The sequence below is a fragment of the Eptatretus burgeri genome, chromosome 18, assembly GCF_056783735.1.
Source record: "Eptatretus burgeri isolate ZD-2024b chromosome 18, Ebu_testis_v1, whole genome shotgun sequence".
In the NCBI taxonomy this organism is placed as follows: Eukaryota; Metazoa; Chordata; class Myxini; order Myxiniformes; family Myxinidae; genus Eptatretus; species Eptatretus burgeri.
In genome coordinates, this window is record NC_140978.1 from 21441847 (window position 1) to 21460285 (window position 18439).

At 40.1% G+C, this 18439-nt stretch overlaps 1 protein-coding gene across 8 annotated transcripts in view; it reads right to left on the reverse strand.

Annotated features, from left to right (window-relative positions):
• The window catches only part of LOC147008707 (copine-9-like), a 180031-nt gene that overhangs the window by 160143 nt on the left and 1449 nt on the right, over positions 1–18439 (reverse strand). For all 8 annotated transcript variants that reach the window (XM_085863431.1, XM_085863434.1, XM_085863433.1 and 5 more), the window contains 5 exons: positions 14106–14146; positions 13939–13985; positions 13726–13829; positions 13291–13330; positions 4423–4499 (listed from right to left, as the gene is read on the reverse strand). In XM_085863431.1, the coding sequence (XP_085719557.1) occupies positions 4423–4499; positions 13291–13330; positions 13726–13829; positions 13939–13985; positions 14106–14146 (309 nt within the window). The remainder of the gene's footprint in view (positions 1–4422; positions 4500–13290; positions 13331–13725; positions 13830–13938; positions 13986–14105; positions 14147–18439) is intronic.

The window sequence follows — 18439 nt, forward strand, 5'->3', positions numbered from 1 at the left end:
GGTTAACACAGACGCTGGATGGATGGACTGAAACTGGCTTTACTCCCTTGGACACATCCAATAAATGGCAGCTTTGCATATACACAGTAAATTCCCTGTCACACCTCGACGATTTAGCCAGCGTATGCCTGACGTATGCAAAATTTGGCTAAAACGCTGGCACACTTCGAATACGTTATGGGTAAGTTTGTATACGTTAAGAGCATGCTGGCATATGTCGTAGTACGCTGGCTTTTTTTTCGTAGTACGCTGGCATACATCGTAGTACACCGCGGTGTTAAAGAAATTTTCCATGCTTGAAATTTTTCGAAGTATGCCAACGTATGACTCATACATTCCGCATAACGCTGGCCATAAGTTGTAGGCACGTTACGCGATCGTTGACACACGTTACTTGTACGTTGCCCATAAGTCGAAACACGTCGAGGTAATGTTTAGCGTCAGTGTTCCAGACTCCCTGTTTTTTTTTTTCTTTTTTCTTCGGCATGACGGTGATGTTGACACTTCAATTTCTAGTGCAGTTATAATTTATTATAATTAATAGGCTGCCGCTCAATGATTTAAGTCATAACCGCACTAGAAATCGAAGTGTTAACATCACCGTCATACCGAAGAAAAAAAACAAAAAAAAAAAACAGAGAGTCTGGAATACTGACGCTAACCATTACCTCGACGTGTTTCGACTTATGGGTAACGTACAAGTAACGTGTGTCAACGATCGTGTAATGTGCCTACAACTTATGCCAGCGTATGCGGAACGTGTGTCATACGTCGAGAAATTTTCAACATGCTGAAAATTTCTCGACGTACTCGGCGTATGACGACGTATGCCAGCGTACTACGACGTATGCCAGCGTGCTCTTAACGTATACAAAACTTACCCATAACGTATTCGACGTGTGCCAGCTTGGTTTGGCAAATTTTTCATACGTCGGCATACGCTGGCTAAAACGTCAAGGTGTGACAGGGCCCTAATCGCAGAAGCACATGAGGCTCTTAACTCTTTTAAAATGGGGTTTATTCCTGAACAAATTTCAGGGGATGGTGATCACGATGGTGGGGATGACGGCTGGTTGAGGGTGGGGGAACTGAACTCAATAAATAAACAATTATATACAAGATAATAAAATCTATTGGGCCTCACATCATACTTATTCACAGACGGGGAGGGAAATGAGAAACCAGGGTGAGGCCTTAGCTACTGTGGAGACGTAGAAGCAGGCACGGCGAACAGGCGATGAAGTACATGGGCTGGATGATGAACAGGCGAAAAAGAAAATGGGCAAGACGACAAACAGGCAACCAGGAATGACGAAACACACAGGCAGGGCAAAGGCAGAAATAAGGAGAATGCAGGACACGAGGACACGAGCAGGCAGTCAGGACGATGAAGCAGGGAGACAAGTGCAGAACACGTCTCCTCGGGCGAGGAAACATTCTTTGCTCTCCTTCTTCGCGCTGAACCCAACTCACTTTTGACCCACAGAACCCGGAAAGGATCCAAAACTCCTCCGCTCATGAGACAATCCAAGCTCCTACCTTCCCTCTTTCCAGAGATGCCCTTCCTCCAAAACTCCTCTTTACTAAAGCCTCAAACCGGTGCTTCACCCAGGGGGATTACAAGAGGATACACATATGATTCCTTAACCTTAAACCCTAATTAACTATTACAACGCACCACCCTCCACATGGTGCACATTTAAGCAAGACAATTCTTAAGCTACATTTCCTTGCACATTTACATTGAGATTGGATAAATACGCAAACACGGACCATACTACTCTCAACATTTCTATCTGTACTAAAGTAATATATCTAACCCCCTCCTCCCCTTTACAAAAGTAACAATATTGTATGTATTTGCAGAGTCCTATCACTTGCTTGTGCACCATTTATAAGTAATTGTGCAGGAGGAAGAGTTAACGTTCAGAGCTTTATATGATGTTTCGAAATTTAATTTTAGATGCAGGATATTCCCAGGGAATACATTCCATGAAGCAAAGTGAACACTACTGTAATACTGCATCTAAAGCCCTGTGGTCATTAATGCTGTAACAATGAGAACACACTTCAGGTCTCTGTTGATTTTCCTTAACAGAACTAAAGAGGTGGCTTGAGAATTTAAAAGGTGCAAACATTTGAATTCATTTGAAGATTTTCATGAGCAACAGTGTGCGTGCGTGTGATACAACATTTAGCAGTTTCTTCAGTAAGTATATACACACACAATGCTCTGAGTTGAACTGTTAAACCCGAAGCTTGTGGGCAGTGCAATTAAGTGCTTTGCGATGATGGATTACTTGAATAAGCTGTGGACAGGTTTCAAAGTTACCGAGCCTTATCAAACTGCTGTGAATTTGTACATAAGAGTAAAGGTGGGGTAGGGGGGAGGGGGACAATATTTAAATATTAAAAATCACTGTGTATTTTGGTTTATTTAGCAAGTTACATTGGGACGTAGTTTTTAGTTGAAAAAAAAAACTATGATATTCATTAGAAAAAGGTGGAAATGATGACCTGATGATCATTTTCAATCATCATCATCATCATCATCATCATCATCACGGTTGCCCCTCACATGCAGCATAGAAACAACCTGGGACCGTGAATTTGTTTGTTGTGTATAAGGAGCTGTTGCCCAGACAACAACCACACTCTAATATCGCAAGTAATGCAACTCGATGTCAAGGAACCTCCAAGTGGGCCAGACCTTTTTTAGACAGTAATTTGGAACTTGTTCAGGAAACTGGCGATAACCCATCGACATGTCACAAAATACACCATGGGATCTTTAATGTCCACTAACTAATACTGACAGAGAAGATGCCCAGCTTAATGACCATCTGAGGGATGGCACGCACACATCTATGCCTGAGAAACACCAGGATGACAGTTTATATCGCTGGGTTGGGATTCAATCCTAGACTAGACAACCCGGAGGCGAGTATCAGAGGGATGTTGAATCTCTCGACTACCAAGCCAACCCTCTCCACTTTTAAGCCTACAAAGAAAGATTTTGAGACAATGGTATAATTGGTGACACTAAGTAAGCCTCTTCTTTCTTCGATCACCACTGATGTGAAGCCCCCTATTTTAAGCAACTTCTACACGTTACACTCTATCGATAAACAATAAATCACAACATTTCAAACAATCAAATTTATCTTCCAATAAATCCTCGATGGAATTGCAAATTGTATCTTTTTCAACCTATTCGAATATAACTAATGACATCACCAGCAAATGAGTACATCTCAGCCCCGCTGTTGCATCGGACATATATCGGACTCCATCGCTATCTAGAGCCCAATTTGTGACCATACAGGAAGAGTTATGCTTGTCTTGGAGATGTGGGATCTCTGGTGCTTGGAAGTTCTCATCGCCTTGGATTATTATACGAGTGTTTATCTAAATAATTAAACATCTCGGCACATCTGCATAGCTCTGAACCTACAATTAAATATTAGACACCTGCAGCAAGGTTTCGTAATGAAATTTATTTAATGCGGAGGAGTTGTCAAAATTCAACTTCACATCCCAATCAATCCTTCACTTTTATTCGGTCATGAATAACCTCCCAATTTTGGTATTTTTTTTTTAAACTCATTCCTGCATCTCACGAATGCATATCCAGGCTTGGATGGCTCTCAGCATTATCAGGGAGAAGTTGAACAACTTATAAGAATAATACTAATAATAATAATAATAATAATAATAAGAATATAAGAACAATAAGACATGGATAAAGCTTCTATGTTGCTGTAAGGAAGGAGTAAAGGGAATGGAGAAGCATATAGCCGTGAGGCCTTGCAAACTTCCATTCTGGATGACAAAACACGTTAGTGCATAGGAAAGGAAGGATCTTGACAAGTGGTGGGAGAGGAGAGGACGGAGGGAAGCCGAAGGGGTTTTGCCATATTTCTTGCTGAAGATTGTTGATGCAAGCTTTTGCAATTCTACATGACCATTGCACATCCCTTTTTTATTGGTAAAATGTTAACCCCTTTCGAGCTCTTCTTCTCGCCTTGCACACCTCACTACAAACATGCATCTTCACTTGATTCTAATAGACATTTCTCATCTGCCTGCTATGTCATCCAAATGGTTGAAACGCGCATGCTTTTGCACAACTCAGTGAACCATTTTCATCGAGAGACAACGATGATGAAAAAATCACAAGAATCCCAAACAGAGAGGTTCTGCAGGCTGTACGTGGGAGGATTTTGAAAGCTAGGCTGGGTATAGTGGGATGAGGGTGGTGAAATGCAAGGTCCGACTAGGGATGTGTCCCAGTTACAGCTCGATAGGCTTTGTGGCTGAGACAGCAAAACATTGCTGAACACTGAGACACAAATGAAATATCAAGTCCCAGCAGGGTAGCAAGGATTAAGTGCTATGTGGAGAAGAGTTCATTGTACCCACCCTAATGGTTTCTGCAGCCGACTTCCAGGTGCGCTCACCAGCTCGCCGAGCGTGCAGTTACCTTGACCCAGGAAGTCCTTCCATTTGGGCAACAACAAAAAAAGCAAAAACATTATTTCTCATTGCATTTGAAAAAGCAAATCTGCTTCTGTTTAATTTATACTAATGTTACCAGCGGAATTATTTCATGCTGCAATAGACAGGGAAGGAGGTGGAAGGAGGAGATTGGTGGAAGTTATTGGTGAGTGGAGCTATTTAGTGCTGTAAAGCTGGTGAGCAGCTCTAAGGAATGAAAAGTGAGGGTGAGGAGTGAGGATTTGGTGAGAAAGTAGTGTCAAGGATTGTATGTGTGTATGTGTACACACACACGCACACACAAGCACACACACAAACACACACATACACCCTTATATTGCAGATGCAGCATACACATTTGAGCTGCCAAAGTCTCGGTTTGATTCCCGACCCGACTATAAAATGTCGGAGTGGTATTTGACAGGCAGGAAATTGTATCGTAAAGTGCGTCGTCCCTCTGAGCATTAAGCTGAGTGTCCCATCTAGGGTTAATCGTGGGGGTGTCATATCTACGATAATAAATAGAGCTTGTGTGGTTGTAGCTATGTCACCAATATTCACTCATCCAATGGTCCCACACTGACCAATTGGGTGTGTCCGTTTTTTCCAGCATCGTTATTCACTAGTTGATTGGTCATGGCATTGACCAATCGGGTGTACCGGTTTTTCCTAGCATCGTTATTGGTGTCTTCGAAGCTGGGCCTAGATGGGTACTGCAGCCTGGAGACAAACCAATGAGAACGACAAACTGTATGATGAAATATTTCATGAACATGTTTTTATTTCCATTGATGCCGTTTGTGTCAGCAGAAAACAGCATCACAATAGCCGTCACAACAGTGTGTTGCAAGCTTCGAATGCGATTGCCTGCAGCATGATATGTTGTGATCAATAAACTATTTCAAAGAGGACAAAAATTATAAAGTCCATTTGCATGAATCTGCCGCAACACATTTCCCACTGAAGGTGGGCTGAGAAGGATACTCTCGCCTTTCGGGTGGTTGGGCCTGCTAGTAAGTAGTAATAGTCGATATGTGTACACCTAAAAGCCTCTACAACCAATTGAATACTCTCCTCTCTCATTGGAGACTGTAGTTCCAGAAGGCAGTGTCTTGGACCCAGTCTTGTTCCTCATCGATATAAACTACCTGTGAAAAGTTTGTTCTCTCGTTTGCTTTTGTTGTCTCTCTTTCTCTCTCCCCCCCCCCACTCTCTCTCCCCCTCCCCCTCTCCCTCCTGTCTCCCTTTGATGCTCTGGAAAGTCCTCTCTCCATTTTGTAGGCAATGTCAGACTGTGTTGCAAGTACTCGATCACATTGAGAAGCAGACAGCATCCTTGCCATACTCTGCTGATCTGGAAAGGATTCGATGCTGGTCTGATAAATGGAACATATTCCTCCAATCCTTTCTATCTATGTCCACAGCCTATCTATTTACATGGTAAGTTACTGGCATATATTAAGTACCTTGAACTTCTTGGTGTCACCTCCAGCCCTGACTTCTCCTGGATCATCCATGAAGCAAAGCTGACCTCCAAAGCCAGCCTCAGACTGGACATCCTCCATCATTCAAAGTCTTTCCTTGAAAAAAAAAAAAGAAAGAACTACTCTCAATCTATAAGGCCTCTGTCCATAGCTCAATGGAGTACTGCTTTCTTTGAGTGATTGTCCCTATAGGCTGGGGCCCAAGCATCATATCTGCCTCTCCTGGATTCTGTGGAATCTATCGCTCTCAACATTATTGAAATGTCCCAAGATGAGATCAAAGCACAAGGTCTGCTGCTCTCATATCACAAGCAGGTTGGTGCCCTCCCTGCTTTCACCACCTCTCCTCAAGTAGAGATCCTTTTACTCTCTCTCAGGCCTCTGACCCACCCAAACAACTTCAGGATGCACATCTTCTTCCAGCAACCCACTCTTTGTGAAAGTGCCAAAATCGAGGCTGACCTCACAACTCACCTCTTTTGTTCCTCACTTCTCCCATCTGTGGAACTGCCCTCCAGAAATTCCACTATCCCACTCTTCCATTGAGCTGGTCTTCAAACAGATAGTGCACCATCCTCAGATCATCTCCCATCCTAACTCATTATCTTTATTAAACATTTCTTGGTGCAGTGTTTTCTGTCTCTCTGTCTCTGTCTCTCTCCTCATTGTGTCCAAGAGTTTCCCCAATGTCTCACTGTCAATTCATACCCTCCATCACCTTATTATTCCATAACCCTCGATAATTAAAAAAAAAAAACAATGAAGAGGCGTTGTCGTTGTAAATGAATGCATATTGGACCAGGATTTAAAATACTAATTCAGCCCACTGGGTGCATCATTATTGAGGTGCAGGTAAACCGCTGATGCAGTGGTACAGCAAATGAAAAGTAGGAATGTGTAATTTGCCCAGTGTTCCAGTGCTAACTTGCCTACTCCTTGCAAAAGACATCAGGGGGATCTATAACACTCACCAGATAATGCTAACAGACAAGTCCCCTGCTTAAGCTACATTCGAGGGAAGGCACACTCATTAACACAATGTCCTGCCTGTGAAGCACCGCGGTGCCACAAGGATACACAAGGAACTTGGACGCTGGAGACGGCCATTCAAACCCATCAAGCCTGGTTCTATACATCTACACCGGCCATATAAATCAAATTCAACAGTCGGGTCTGGAATCGAACCCAGACTACAAAGCTCAAATTGAAGTGCGCTGCCTCTACATCATCCTATCGGACAATGGATCGTTAAAAGATTTCCATTCTTATAACCGTGAGAAGTCACAAGTATTGTTGTTAAACTATAGTGTCTTCTCAATCCTACAGCCGAATTTCTTTCTTTTTTTTTTCCTTTTCTTCAAATACAATTTATCTGATATCCAGGTTGTGGTGAGATACGAGGAAAAACAAAAAGTGAAAGCGACACAGCAATTTTTCCGAGCTAGCAATATGAGAACCCAGGGAATGTGTAAAGATATCCAAATTGACAATTCAACATCGTAGGACTGAAGCAAAGATATATCTATGACAATGATTGCAATAGGTTTGTTGAAATAGAAATAACAATGACAAGCAATTACTTATCCTTCAACTATCTGAGCAACGTATACACACCTAGTACCTGTGCACACCTTTGTCAGAAGCTAATGTCCCTAACATCATTGATTGATTTATGCAATATATAAATCTATATCTAAAGATCACCTGTTTCTGGATCAATAAGCATGCGCTGCTGTCACCACCAAACTTGAAATCCATGTTTAGCCCTTGCTAAGCCAGTGGGCGATTTAGATCGTCCATATTGCTCTCCTATATCAAATGAAACGCACGGTGCCTGAGTGTATAGTCACTCGTTGACGTCTTGCACCATGACTGGCTGTCATCTACCGAACTCGGAGGGTGGTACATGAACATAAGGCCTGGAAAGAAAATTATTCCATGAGCCCATAGATTTTGTATGCGAATGAAAATGAAAATAAATAAACAAAATGAAAACAGTTTTGCTCATATTTCTTGCAATCATGCAGGGAACACTGCACTCGCTCCAAATCCTCCGATAGTGAAAAATAGCAAATGGCAAGCAAATAATTCTTTGGGCTGTCGAAGACTACTACATCTGACAGTTTTTATGGAAAAAAAAGAGAAAAACTTAATGTTTGAGTAGCAGTTGTGAGAAAGACTATCAACGTGGATATGTGAAACCATGCCTCCTCTTGTGGATACAGTGATGGTGTAAAGTCTGAAATTCAATAGAAACAAGAAAAAGAGCAATTAGAGATTGCAAACCCTTGCCAGAACTTGTCTTGGGTGGTGTATTTTGTGTGGTGTTTGTGTACTGGTGTTTTACGTCAATAATAAGAGACATAATTAGAACTGTCACTTCATAACTGCTGGCAGTGATGACCGGGTACCAAGAGCTCCCGCTTTGATGCAACCCCACTTTGATCGGACACCTGACCCTGACCCATGATGTGTTTTTTATGACGATTCAATTTAGTTTAGAATTCCATCCATCCATCCATTGGGACCACACTCTGTGCAGAGCATTGGTGCTGCCTAAGCAGTCTCCTGGGCTATTGGACACAATCCTGAACAGGTCGCCACTCCGACACAGGATACCAGCATGCTGGCACTCATTTTGCCGGCCGTGGAAGGATGACAGGCAGATTCAACCACACCTGGTATTAATTCAACTGCCAAGTGGGATTTGAATTCAGGATCTTAGAATCCCAAGCCCACCACCATGATCATAAAGAATTTAGAATTGGATTAAAATAAATTCAATTAAAATCAAATGGAAGACCAAATAGGTACAGTCCTGCAACGGAGTAACCAGAAGGAACCCGAACAAGCAAAAAGAAAAGATGAAGTCATCAGGAGGAACCTGGATAGGATTTGCATTTCATCTGCTACTCCTCTACCCTCAAACCCATCCAGGCACAGCCAAGTGAGCCTGAATAAAAATAAAAAAAAACAGATCAAATAATTAAATTATTCTGCCTGTCAGACCATGTGTCTATAAAGTTGAAATTTAAAATATTTATCTAATACATGACAATTGTGAAGTTTCACGTCGATTGATTAAGCAGTTCCAGAGAAAACATAATTTAATATTTTTCTTAAATCCAATATGGCTGCCAAACCATGTGACTTACCAAATATTTAACAATCTTGTACCCGCATGCCTTGGGGATCATTTGTATGGAGTTTCCTCTTGATCTTTGCAACCATTCTGGAGAAGGTTTTTATCTGTTTTTGGGTAAATCCAATATGGCTGCCAAATCATGTAACCTATGATGTCATACGTGTGAACCTTTTGTTCCTCATGAATAGGTAGGCATATGTGTAAAGTTTCGCCTTGATCTGTTTCGCCATTTCGGAGAAGAAGATTTTTGAAGGGTTTAAAAAAAAAAGGAACATGCGTGCCGAATTATGTGACTGAAGACGTCATGTAAAAAAATTTTGTGAACCATTTTAGCCCAGGATGACCCACAAAAATTTTCATACTAATCGGATGTAGCATTCTCCATATGCAATTAGGAGTCATAATGAAGGCACCTGTGATGTCATTAAAAAAATATAAAAAATCACATTCCCCATGAAGAGTAGTTGCCATTTGCCAAGTTTCAATATTTTCCTTGGTGTGGTTTCAGAGATAAAGAGGTCCAAAGCTTTTACATATTTCCAACATGGCTGACACACCACGTGACCTATGATGTCATAATTATCATTAAAACATTCTAAGTCAGTATTTGCAACAACATTGAAAATTTCCTCTCAATCTGACAAGCGGTTGCGGTGAAAAACACAAAAGTTCTCTGTGGACAAACAAACAAACAAACAGACAACCAAACAGACAAACAAACAAGCAGTCATAGACTGGTACTTACAAAATCGTCAACTTCACCTCTGACCTTGTCTAATAAAAGCTGTCTCTTGAGAAGGTAGCGAATCAAACCAGAAGTTTCTACGATGATTTTGTACCAAACCATCAAAAATCGAATGTTTGACCTCACTGTGACCTTGACCTTTGACCGATTTTGACCAAAATCTAATCAGCGTGAGCCATCACCCTCCTGAATCACGTGCTGTAATTTGACATTGGTAGCCTCTTCCGTTCTCGAGTTATAACTTTTTTTTGGATGTTTGACCTCACTGTGACCTTGACCTTTGACCGATTGACCAAAATCTAATGAGCACTAGCCATCACCCTCCTGAATCATGTGGTTTAATTTGACATTGGTAGCTTCTTCCGTTCTCGAGTTATCGTGCCTACAAACAAACAAACAAACAAACAAACAAGCAGTCATAGACTGGTACTTACGAAATCGTCAACTTGACCTCTGACCTTGTCGCTAAAAACTGTCTCGAGAGAAGGTAGCGAATCAAACCAGAAGTTTCTACGATGATTCTGTACCAAACCATCAAAAAATCAAATGTTTTGGATGTTTGACCTCACTGTGACCTTGACCTTTGACCGATTTTGACCAAAATCTAATCAGCATGAGCCATCACCCTCCTGAATCATGTGGTGTAATTTGACATTGGTAGCTTCTTCCGTTTTCGAGTTATCATGCCTACAAACAAACAAACAAACAAACAAACAAACAGAAACAGAAGGCATCAATATACTTACGAAATCTTTAGATTTCGTAAGTAACAAATGGATCCAAATGCAATGCTCTCTCCTTCGGCGAGGGTAATTATGTTCAGCAGCTCAGGGTATATTGATCACTAGCAAAGGTCTTGTTGAAGACTGGCATCGGAATTACCTCAATAAGTTATCACGACGGTACGGAGGTCCCTCATTGATCGGGTAGCGACTCAAAAGCCACTGCTAAGAGAAGGTAGCTGGATCAACAAGAAGTAATGAGTATCAGACAGAAGGATGATGAACAAAGCTGGAGGATGTCACTTTTATAGACAAATCCAACTTTTGATTAGCTCAGCAACAAATGATGATTTGAATGAGTGTGAAAATGAGAAATGGCACTCATTTTTCGACCATCTACAGAAAACTATGCTGGAGGATCATTACAATATCAGACGATGGTGTGAGTAATTTGCCCTGACTCCAGACAGGCACTTGGAGATTGCGATCCATCATGGTATAGCAAATAACAGCAAACTATTCATAGTTCTGAACAATAACAATCTACAACCTGAATAGGGAGGAAATTATAAACTTATAGACAAAACAATTTAATCACAAGCACACACACACACACACACACACACACACACACACACACACACACACACACACACACACACACACACACACACACACACACACACAATCAAAGAAATACACTAAAAGCAGTGAGCAGAAAGATCAGGAGTGGGTATTAAGAATCAGGTTCTCGAGTTGCCATACCTTCTGCAGTTGTATTCCATAATTAGAGGCAGGAAGAGATGGGGGGCAGGGAAGGGGTTTCACACCCAATGTGTGGATAGTTACCTGTGGTCTTTTCAATACATCGGGTTTATCGTGCCTAAATTAGGTGGCGCTGCGATATTGCCTCGAGTGAATATGAAATGGCAGTCACAGCCAATCTGCACTATTAAATATGTGCATACCGGGATGGTTCAAGTTGGAGGTCATCTAATAGTGTGGATAAATTGGGAGCTACAGAATCCTAGGCAAGAGATACGCAGTAGTAGGATCATAGTAACTTTGCATTAACTATAGTTAACTGCAGTAATACTTGATTAATTATAGTTGCACTATGGTGTACAATATTTGTAGTTACTGCAGTAAGAAGGAATATATTAACTATAGTATCATACTACAGCGTATATAATTCTGCTTGTGGGTTTGTTTGTTTGTGGTTTGACTTGTACTGGCAAGTTATCCGTGCCCGCATGGAATTCGAGACGGATAGGGATGGAGCTGGCAAAAACGCAAATGGCATCTTCTGTCAATGAGCTGGCAAGCTGGGAGCAATAATTCACATTTATTGCCACATATGGTGCAATTTAATTACTTCAATAGTGGTGAGGCACTCAATTTGAAAATTTTTGTTTGATATGTGCAGCTTTTTGGTGCCGAGGGTCTGTAATAAAAAATTGTATTGGATTCAAAGGCAGTGGCCAATTGCAAATTAATAGTGGTATGCATTTCTAAACCGCTGGAACGAATGAGTTGAAAATGGTGATTGTACTGGGGGTGTGCCACGGTAGGTTTTAGGTGGTAGAAATACTGTAGTGAAGTGAAGAAAGACTACCATGGCACTGTAGTTAACTAAATTATAACTACAGTCATACTGTGGTGATCAGTTGTTGTGTTGTAGTTAGGTGAAGTGTGTTGTCACTTTACGAAGAGTACAGTATACCATAGTTAAAGTACAAATGAAGTTCAACTAAAAAAAATTCCAATTTACCAGGACCCCCACTATTCGCGGATTAGCGATTTGAGGATCCCGCATATTCGCGATTTATAAAATGTGACCTGTTTCGACATTCACGCCCCTGTACTTCGCATATCTGTGGGTTTTTTCATATTTTCATGGTTTTTCGTGGGTGTATTCACGGTTTTTTCATGTTTTCATGGCTTTTTGTGGGCATATTCTCTCTCGGTTTTTTTTTTTTCACATTTTCACGATTTTTTTTATAGGCGTATTCAGTTTTTGGCAGTTTTTCACACGACTTTTGATTTTTCCTCATGAATCACAAACTGCTGGGAACCTAACCCTCATTTTTCCATTGAAACAATGCCCTGCTATTCGCGGATTCGCTATTCACAGCATTTTCCAGGAACATATCCCCTGTGAATAGCAGGTTCCGACAATAACTAGTGGCATACAATTGTACTGTTACAATTATAGTATGGTACTTTTTAGTTACTCTTGTAAAACTACAAAATATACCAAAGTAATACTATGATATATATAGTACTTTATAGTTAATATAGTACTACTATTAGAATGGTCTTGCCTGGGATGGCCGATAAATTTGATGCAAAGGCTTCATCAGCAGCAAGATGCTAACAGTGAGTTGCTTTCATTGTTCTCTGATAGATAATGACCTGAATTGGTCGACATGCTACACTAATAATAACAATAACGTAATGAAGTTGGCCATCCCGCTGCTAGTCTATGGCCAGTTTCGGAATACAACTGGGATGTGTAGATTGTAGATGTCGTAGTGAGTGTAATATGACAACTTTGCTTTGTCAAGATTAAATGTTTGTATCAGAGTTGTTAGTACTGGAGTAAATGGTCAACTATGAAGGATTTGTGGATGATGTCAGTTCTTAATGGGGATACATGATGGAAATTGTAAAAAAAAAAAAACATCAATAACTTACATGTTTGGCCAAGTTGGAGCTGTGCGAATCCACATCAAACCTGCAAGATGGGATCATGGAAGATCACGTTACACAAATCGTCAAATACTCACTCCAATTGCTGCATATGGGCAGGTCTACAGAGAGGTGGAGAACTACATACAAAACTTGACTACAATAAAGTACAAGTCATTTATAAGATTTTTTTTGTCTATAATTCCTCGTCAGTCAATCAGTTTGATTGACTGACGAGTCAATCAAATCAAAAATAAATGTTTGATTTTCAACTGATCCTGTTATTAAGGTGGAACCTGAAAGTTTTTTTGCTCTTTTCTGGTGAGATACAAACTAAAGATGGAATAAAGTTTGTTTACAACCAATCCGTGTCGGTTCAACTGCTTTGACGAATGCTGCATATTAACTGTTGAATGCAAAATGTACATTTCAATTTCTTACAAGTCAAAGCGTAGCACTTGGCGCTCCTCAAATAGGTAGTCGGTGACAAACTTCCTCACAAAGTCAGGGTTCAAAGTGTTGTCGATGACTTCTGTGCGTCCATACTAAACAAAAAGGAGAGACAACACCAGCGAGTGTTGTGACAAAAGCGACGGAAGGTGTAAAGATGCCAAATGAAAATAACAGCAAACCAACCAGGTTTGTAAAACTTACCTCCGTCCATTCATGGGTGTGTGTGTCTTCTAAGTACATCACGCAAACTGAGAAGATGGAGGAGTAGTGAAGAACGAGTTAATGAGGCACAGGAAAGGGAAGATGGAAGTTAGCGTAAATGAATGGATAACAACAACAGTTATAGCAACATACAACATGCAACATACTTGGGTCTGACTTGGAAAATGTGTCCATGTCAAGAAGGTTCCTGTTAGATGTGGACAACAAAAGCAAAAGGAGTGGAGTGAGATGTATTTATTTATCAAATGCAAACATTCCATTGGGATCATTTTGAATTTGATTGAATGGCTGAATCGTTACTGTGGCACATATTTGTTGATGATGCAATTTGCTCCCCCGTACATCATGCAAACATTTGAAACTTTCTCACGGTATTCATACACTGGCCTGCTCTTTTCAAAAGATATTGTGGGAGAATTTATGTCCACAGGAAAGTTGAGCGATCACATCCACTGAATGGGATTGCTCGATATGACGCAGTGTCCGACCTACATGTGGTGGGTTCCCTACTCTATCTGGAATCAAAACCACACGACACGACACAAACATCAGTACATTAACTCTAAGCTATCATATAGAGATGTTAAAAGCAGATTGATTATTTTAAAGATAACGTCAGCACCCATTACTTATATTCCTGTTTCAGTTCACTTCTACAACTTCAACCCATTTTTAACTCGTCTACGAGGAAGTCGACATGAGCTGTTAAAGCCATTATGATGTCCTTCAGTCAGTCCATCTGTCCTTCCATCCTTCTGTTGGTCAGTCAGTGGTTTCATTAACAATTTTTAACTTTTTTTTCTTACTCCTCGGAGGCGGTTGGACTCGGCATTACGATTCATGACATCAATGCACAAAAACTAATGGAACCCTTTTTTTCCATCGAGGTGGTGAGATAATTAGCTAATTAGCTCAAAATGCAATCCATATTTGTGAATCCATCACATATCGTGAGATTGAGATTCCGTCATCTCACAGAGATTGTGAAATGTATAAAAAATGATGTTTTGAAGTTATTTAATTTTAACCTATCAATTTAATTTGATCTTAATCATAATTTAATTCAACCTCTTAATGTTATTAATACCCTCTTGCTTTGAAGAATGGAAGAGAAAAGGGGAAGAGAGGACAGAGAGTCAGGGTGGGGAGGGGACAGTCCTTTTAGTCCTTTTTTAGTCCCTCGTAGTTCTTTTTAGATTCTTTCCACACTTTAGACCCCTTAAAACCGCATAGACCCTTTAGAGCCCCAACTAATATTAGAATGCACCCTTTGGACCTTTAAACCCCATAGACCTTTAAGACAATTAAGACCCCTCAAGACACTTTTGAGTTTCGACCCTCTAGACTCATCAGAATGCTTAGATCCCTTGACCCTTTAAACCTTTAAACCCTTTTAAACATTTACATCCTTTACACCCCTTTAGACACATTAATACCCTTTTAGACCCTTAAAATCCATTAGACCATTTAGACTGTTTAGACCTTAACTACTATTGGAATGTACCCTTTAGACCCCTTAGATCATAAACACCTTGTAGACCTCTTATGACCCTTTAACCCCCTGTAGACCTTTACACCCTTTCGACTCCTTCGACCTGTAGAACCATTTAGACATTTTTAGTCCTTTTAAGACCTTTCAAGACCCCTTCACCACTTTAGACACCTTTAGATGCTTACACTGTACTTGTGTTTAGACCCTTCCACCCTTTAAAGCAGTTTAGATTATTAGACACTTTTACACCCCTTTAGGATCTAAAAGGGTTTATGGATCATTTCTCTGGACAAAAACTAATGGAACGTTTTTCATCAATTAATTCAGGACCTGCTCATCCGACACATTTTTCACTGTGCGAATACAATTGTGTTATCAGGCCTTTCAGCCCCCATAGCATTCTAACTTCCCATCAAATCAAACTGAAAATCAACGGCATCACATAATGCACCCCAAGTATGACCATCCTCCATCGGGAGACAAACGTCGATCCCACTTGGGACTATTCATTATACAATGGCCTGAGGCTCATGGTGGAGCTCGTATTGTCCATCATAGTAGGCAATGGACAGATACATGTAGCAAGCTAGCACAATGGATGTTAACCTGGGTTCTCTTCATCATGAGCCAAGGGTTCAGATGCGAACACTATAAGTATAAGCAGGCCATTAACAAACAAACATTTAAACAACTAGTGGGTCCGTTGGTCCATTTGACAAAATTTTCATTGGTCTTCATGACCTTGGGCATTTTTGCGAGGCTGAACAAAAACAATTGGTTTCCCAGCCTGGAAACCTTGAAATCCTCATAATAATAATAATTAAAGGTCTTTTGGGGGTCTTGGTGGTCTTATTGGTCTTGGGGGCCTTAAAGGGTCTTCAAAGGTTGAAGGGGTCTCAGCAGTCTAAAGGGTCAAAAAGGTACAGTAGTACGTAATTAATAGACACAAAACATCCATCTCTCACACACACACACACACACACACACACACACACACACACACACACACACACACACACACACACACACACACACACACACACCTCATCTATTTTAGTAGATTTATAGCCAATGATTAAAGGACAAGCAATTCCCCTTTTGTGATACCTACATCTCTCGCTCTCACTACGTCTATAGGGTGAGTCATTAGTCCGAGGACACGGTTTTAGCTGCTTACACATAACAAGTTTTGTGTGTTCAAGTATATTTATACTGTTTCCTTTTTTTTTTTTTCAGATAACATAAATAATACATTATACCAAGATGGCAGACTCCAGTCCATTAATTTGCAGTGGAAGAGAGGCTGGTAGCGGTGGTGTGATACCACGAGAGGAGAAACACAAACAGATGGCACAGATGCAAGAAGACTTTAGATGCACTCAATGTCTAAGGAGGTATTGTAATTGTATTACTGTGTGATAATAATAATACCATTCCTTTCACTCCACAAAGGCACATAGGGATGCCGAGACAGTTTTGTTGGCAAGGAGTGCAGTCCTGGACGGGTCGCCACCCCGACCGACACAGGTTACCCTGAATGGTTATTACCCGAGTACACTGGTACTCATTTCACCGACCTCGGAAGGATGACCGGCTGAGTCAACCCCACCTGGTGTTTATTCAATGGCTAAAGGGGCTCAAAGTCAGGACCCTAAAGTTCCAAGCCAGCAATCTTAACCACCAAGCCAACACCAGGCTTGTATTACTGTAATTATATTATTACTCCTGTTATTATGTATTACTCTCATTATTGTAATATTTTATTATTACTCCTGTTACGACATATTACTCTTATTATTGTAATATTTTATTATTACTCCTGTTATTATGTATTACTCTTTACTTATTATTGTAATATTTTATTATTACTCCTGTTATGACGTATTACTCTTATTATTGTAATATTTCATTATTACTCCTGTTATTATGTATTACTCTTATTATTGTAATATTTTATTATTACTCCTGTTATGACGTATTACTCTTATTATTGTAATATTTTATTATTACTCCTGTTATTCTGTATTACTCTTATTATTGTAATATTTTATTATTACTTCTGTTATTCTGTATTACTCTTATTATTGTAATATTTTATCATTAGTCCTGTTATGACGTATTACTCTTATTATTACTTCTGTTATTCTCTATTACACTTATTATTGTAATATTTTATTATTAGTCCTGTTATGACATATTACTCTTATTATTGTAATATTTTATTATTACTTCTGTTATTCTGTATCACTCTTACTATTGTAATATTTTATTATTACTCCTGTTATTCTGTATTACTCTTATTATTGTCATATTTTATTATTACTTCTGTTATTATGTATTACTCTTATTATTGTAATTTTTTTTATTATTACTCCTGTTATGTATGACTGTTATTATTCTAATATGTTATTATTCCTGAGACTTATGGCTCACCCTGTACAATATGTCTCATTCTCCATCTCCACTTCTCTACATGATTCCCCTCTCTCCCTTCGTGTTGTTTACAAAACTTTTATTAGTGCAACCATATTTAATCATGAGCAAAAATAAACGAGTTAATAATTTAAATTGACAATAAATGTTACATTCCTCCCTTTGTCAATGCACCCTGTCATTTGGCAAGGAAAGGCTTACCGAGATCAAGGTGCCATGAACTAAAACTTATCCACATGATTAATGGTGAAATCGTCCAATCATCTCAAAACAACATTTCCTTCTCAAGTAGCCAACCTTACCAGACAAACTCTGGCTATATCATGCCTGGTGTTGGCTTAATGGGTCGGGAGGTGGGTTTTGGATCCTAGGGTCCTGAGTTGAAATCCCGCTCAGCTGTTTAATTAATACTAAGTGGGGTTAACTCGGCCTGTCATCCTTCCGAGGTCGGCAAAATGAGTGACAGCTTGCTGGTATTCTGTGTCGGAGTGGTGACCCGTCCAGGATTGTGCCCAATAACCAAGGAGACTGCTTAAGCACCACCAACGCTCTGTA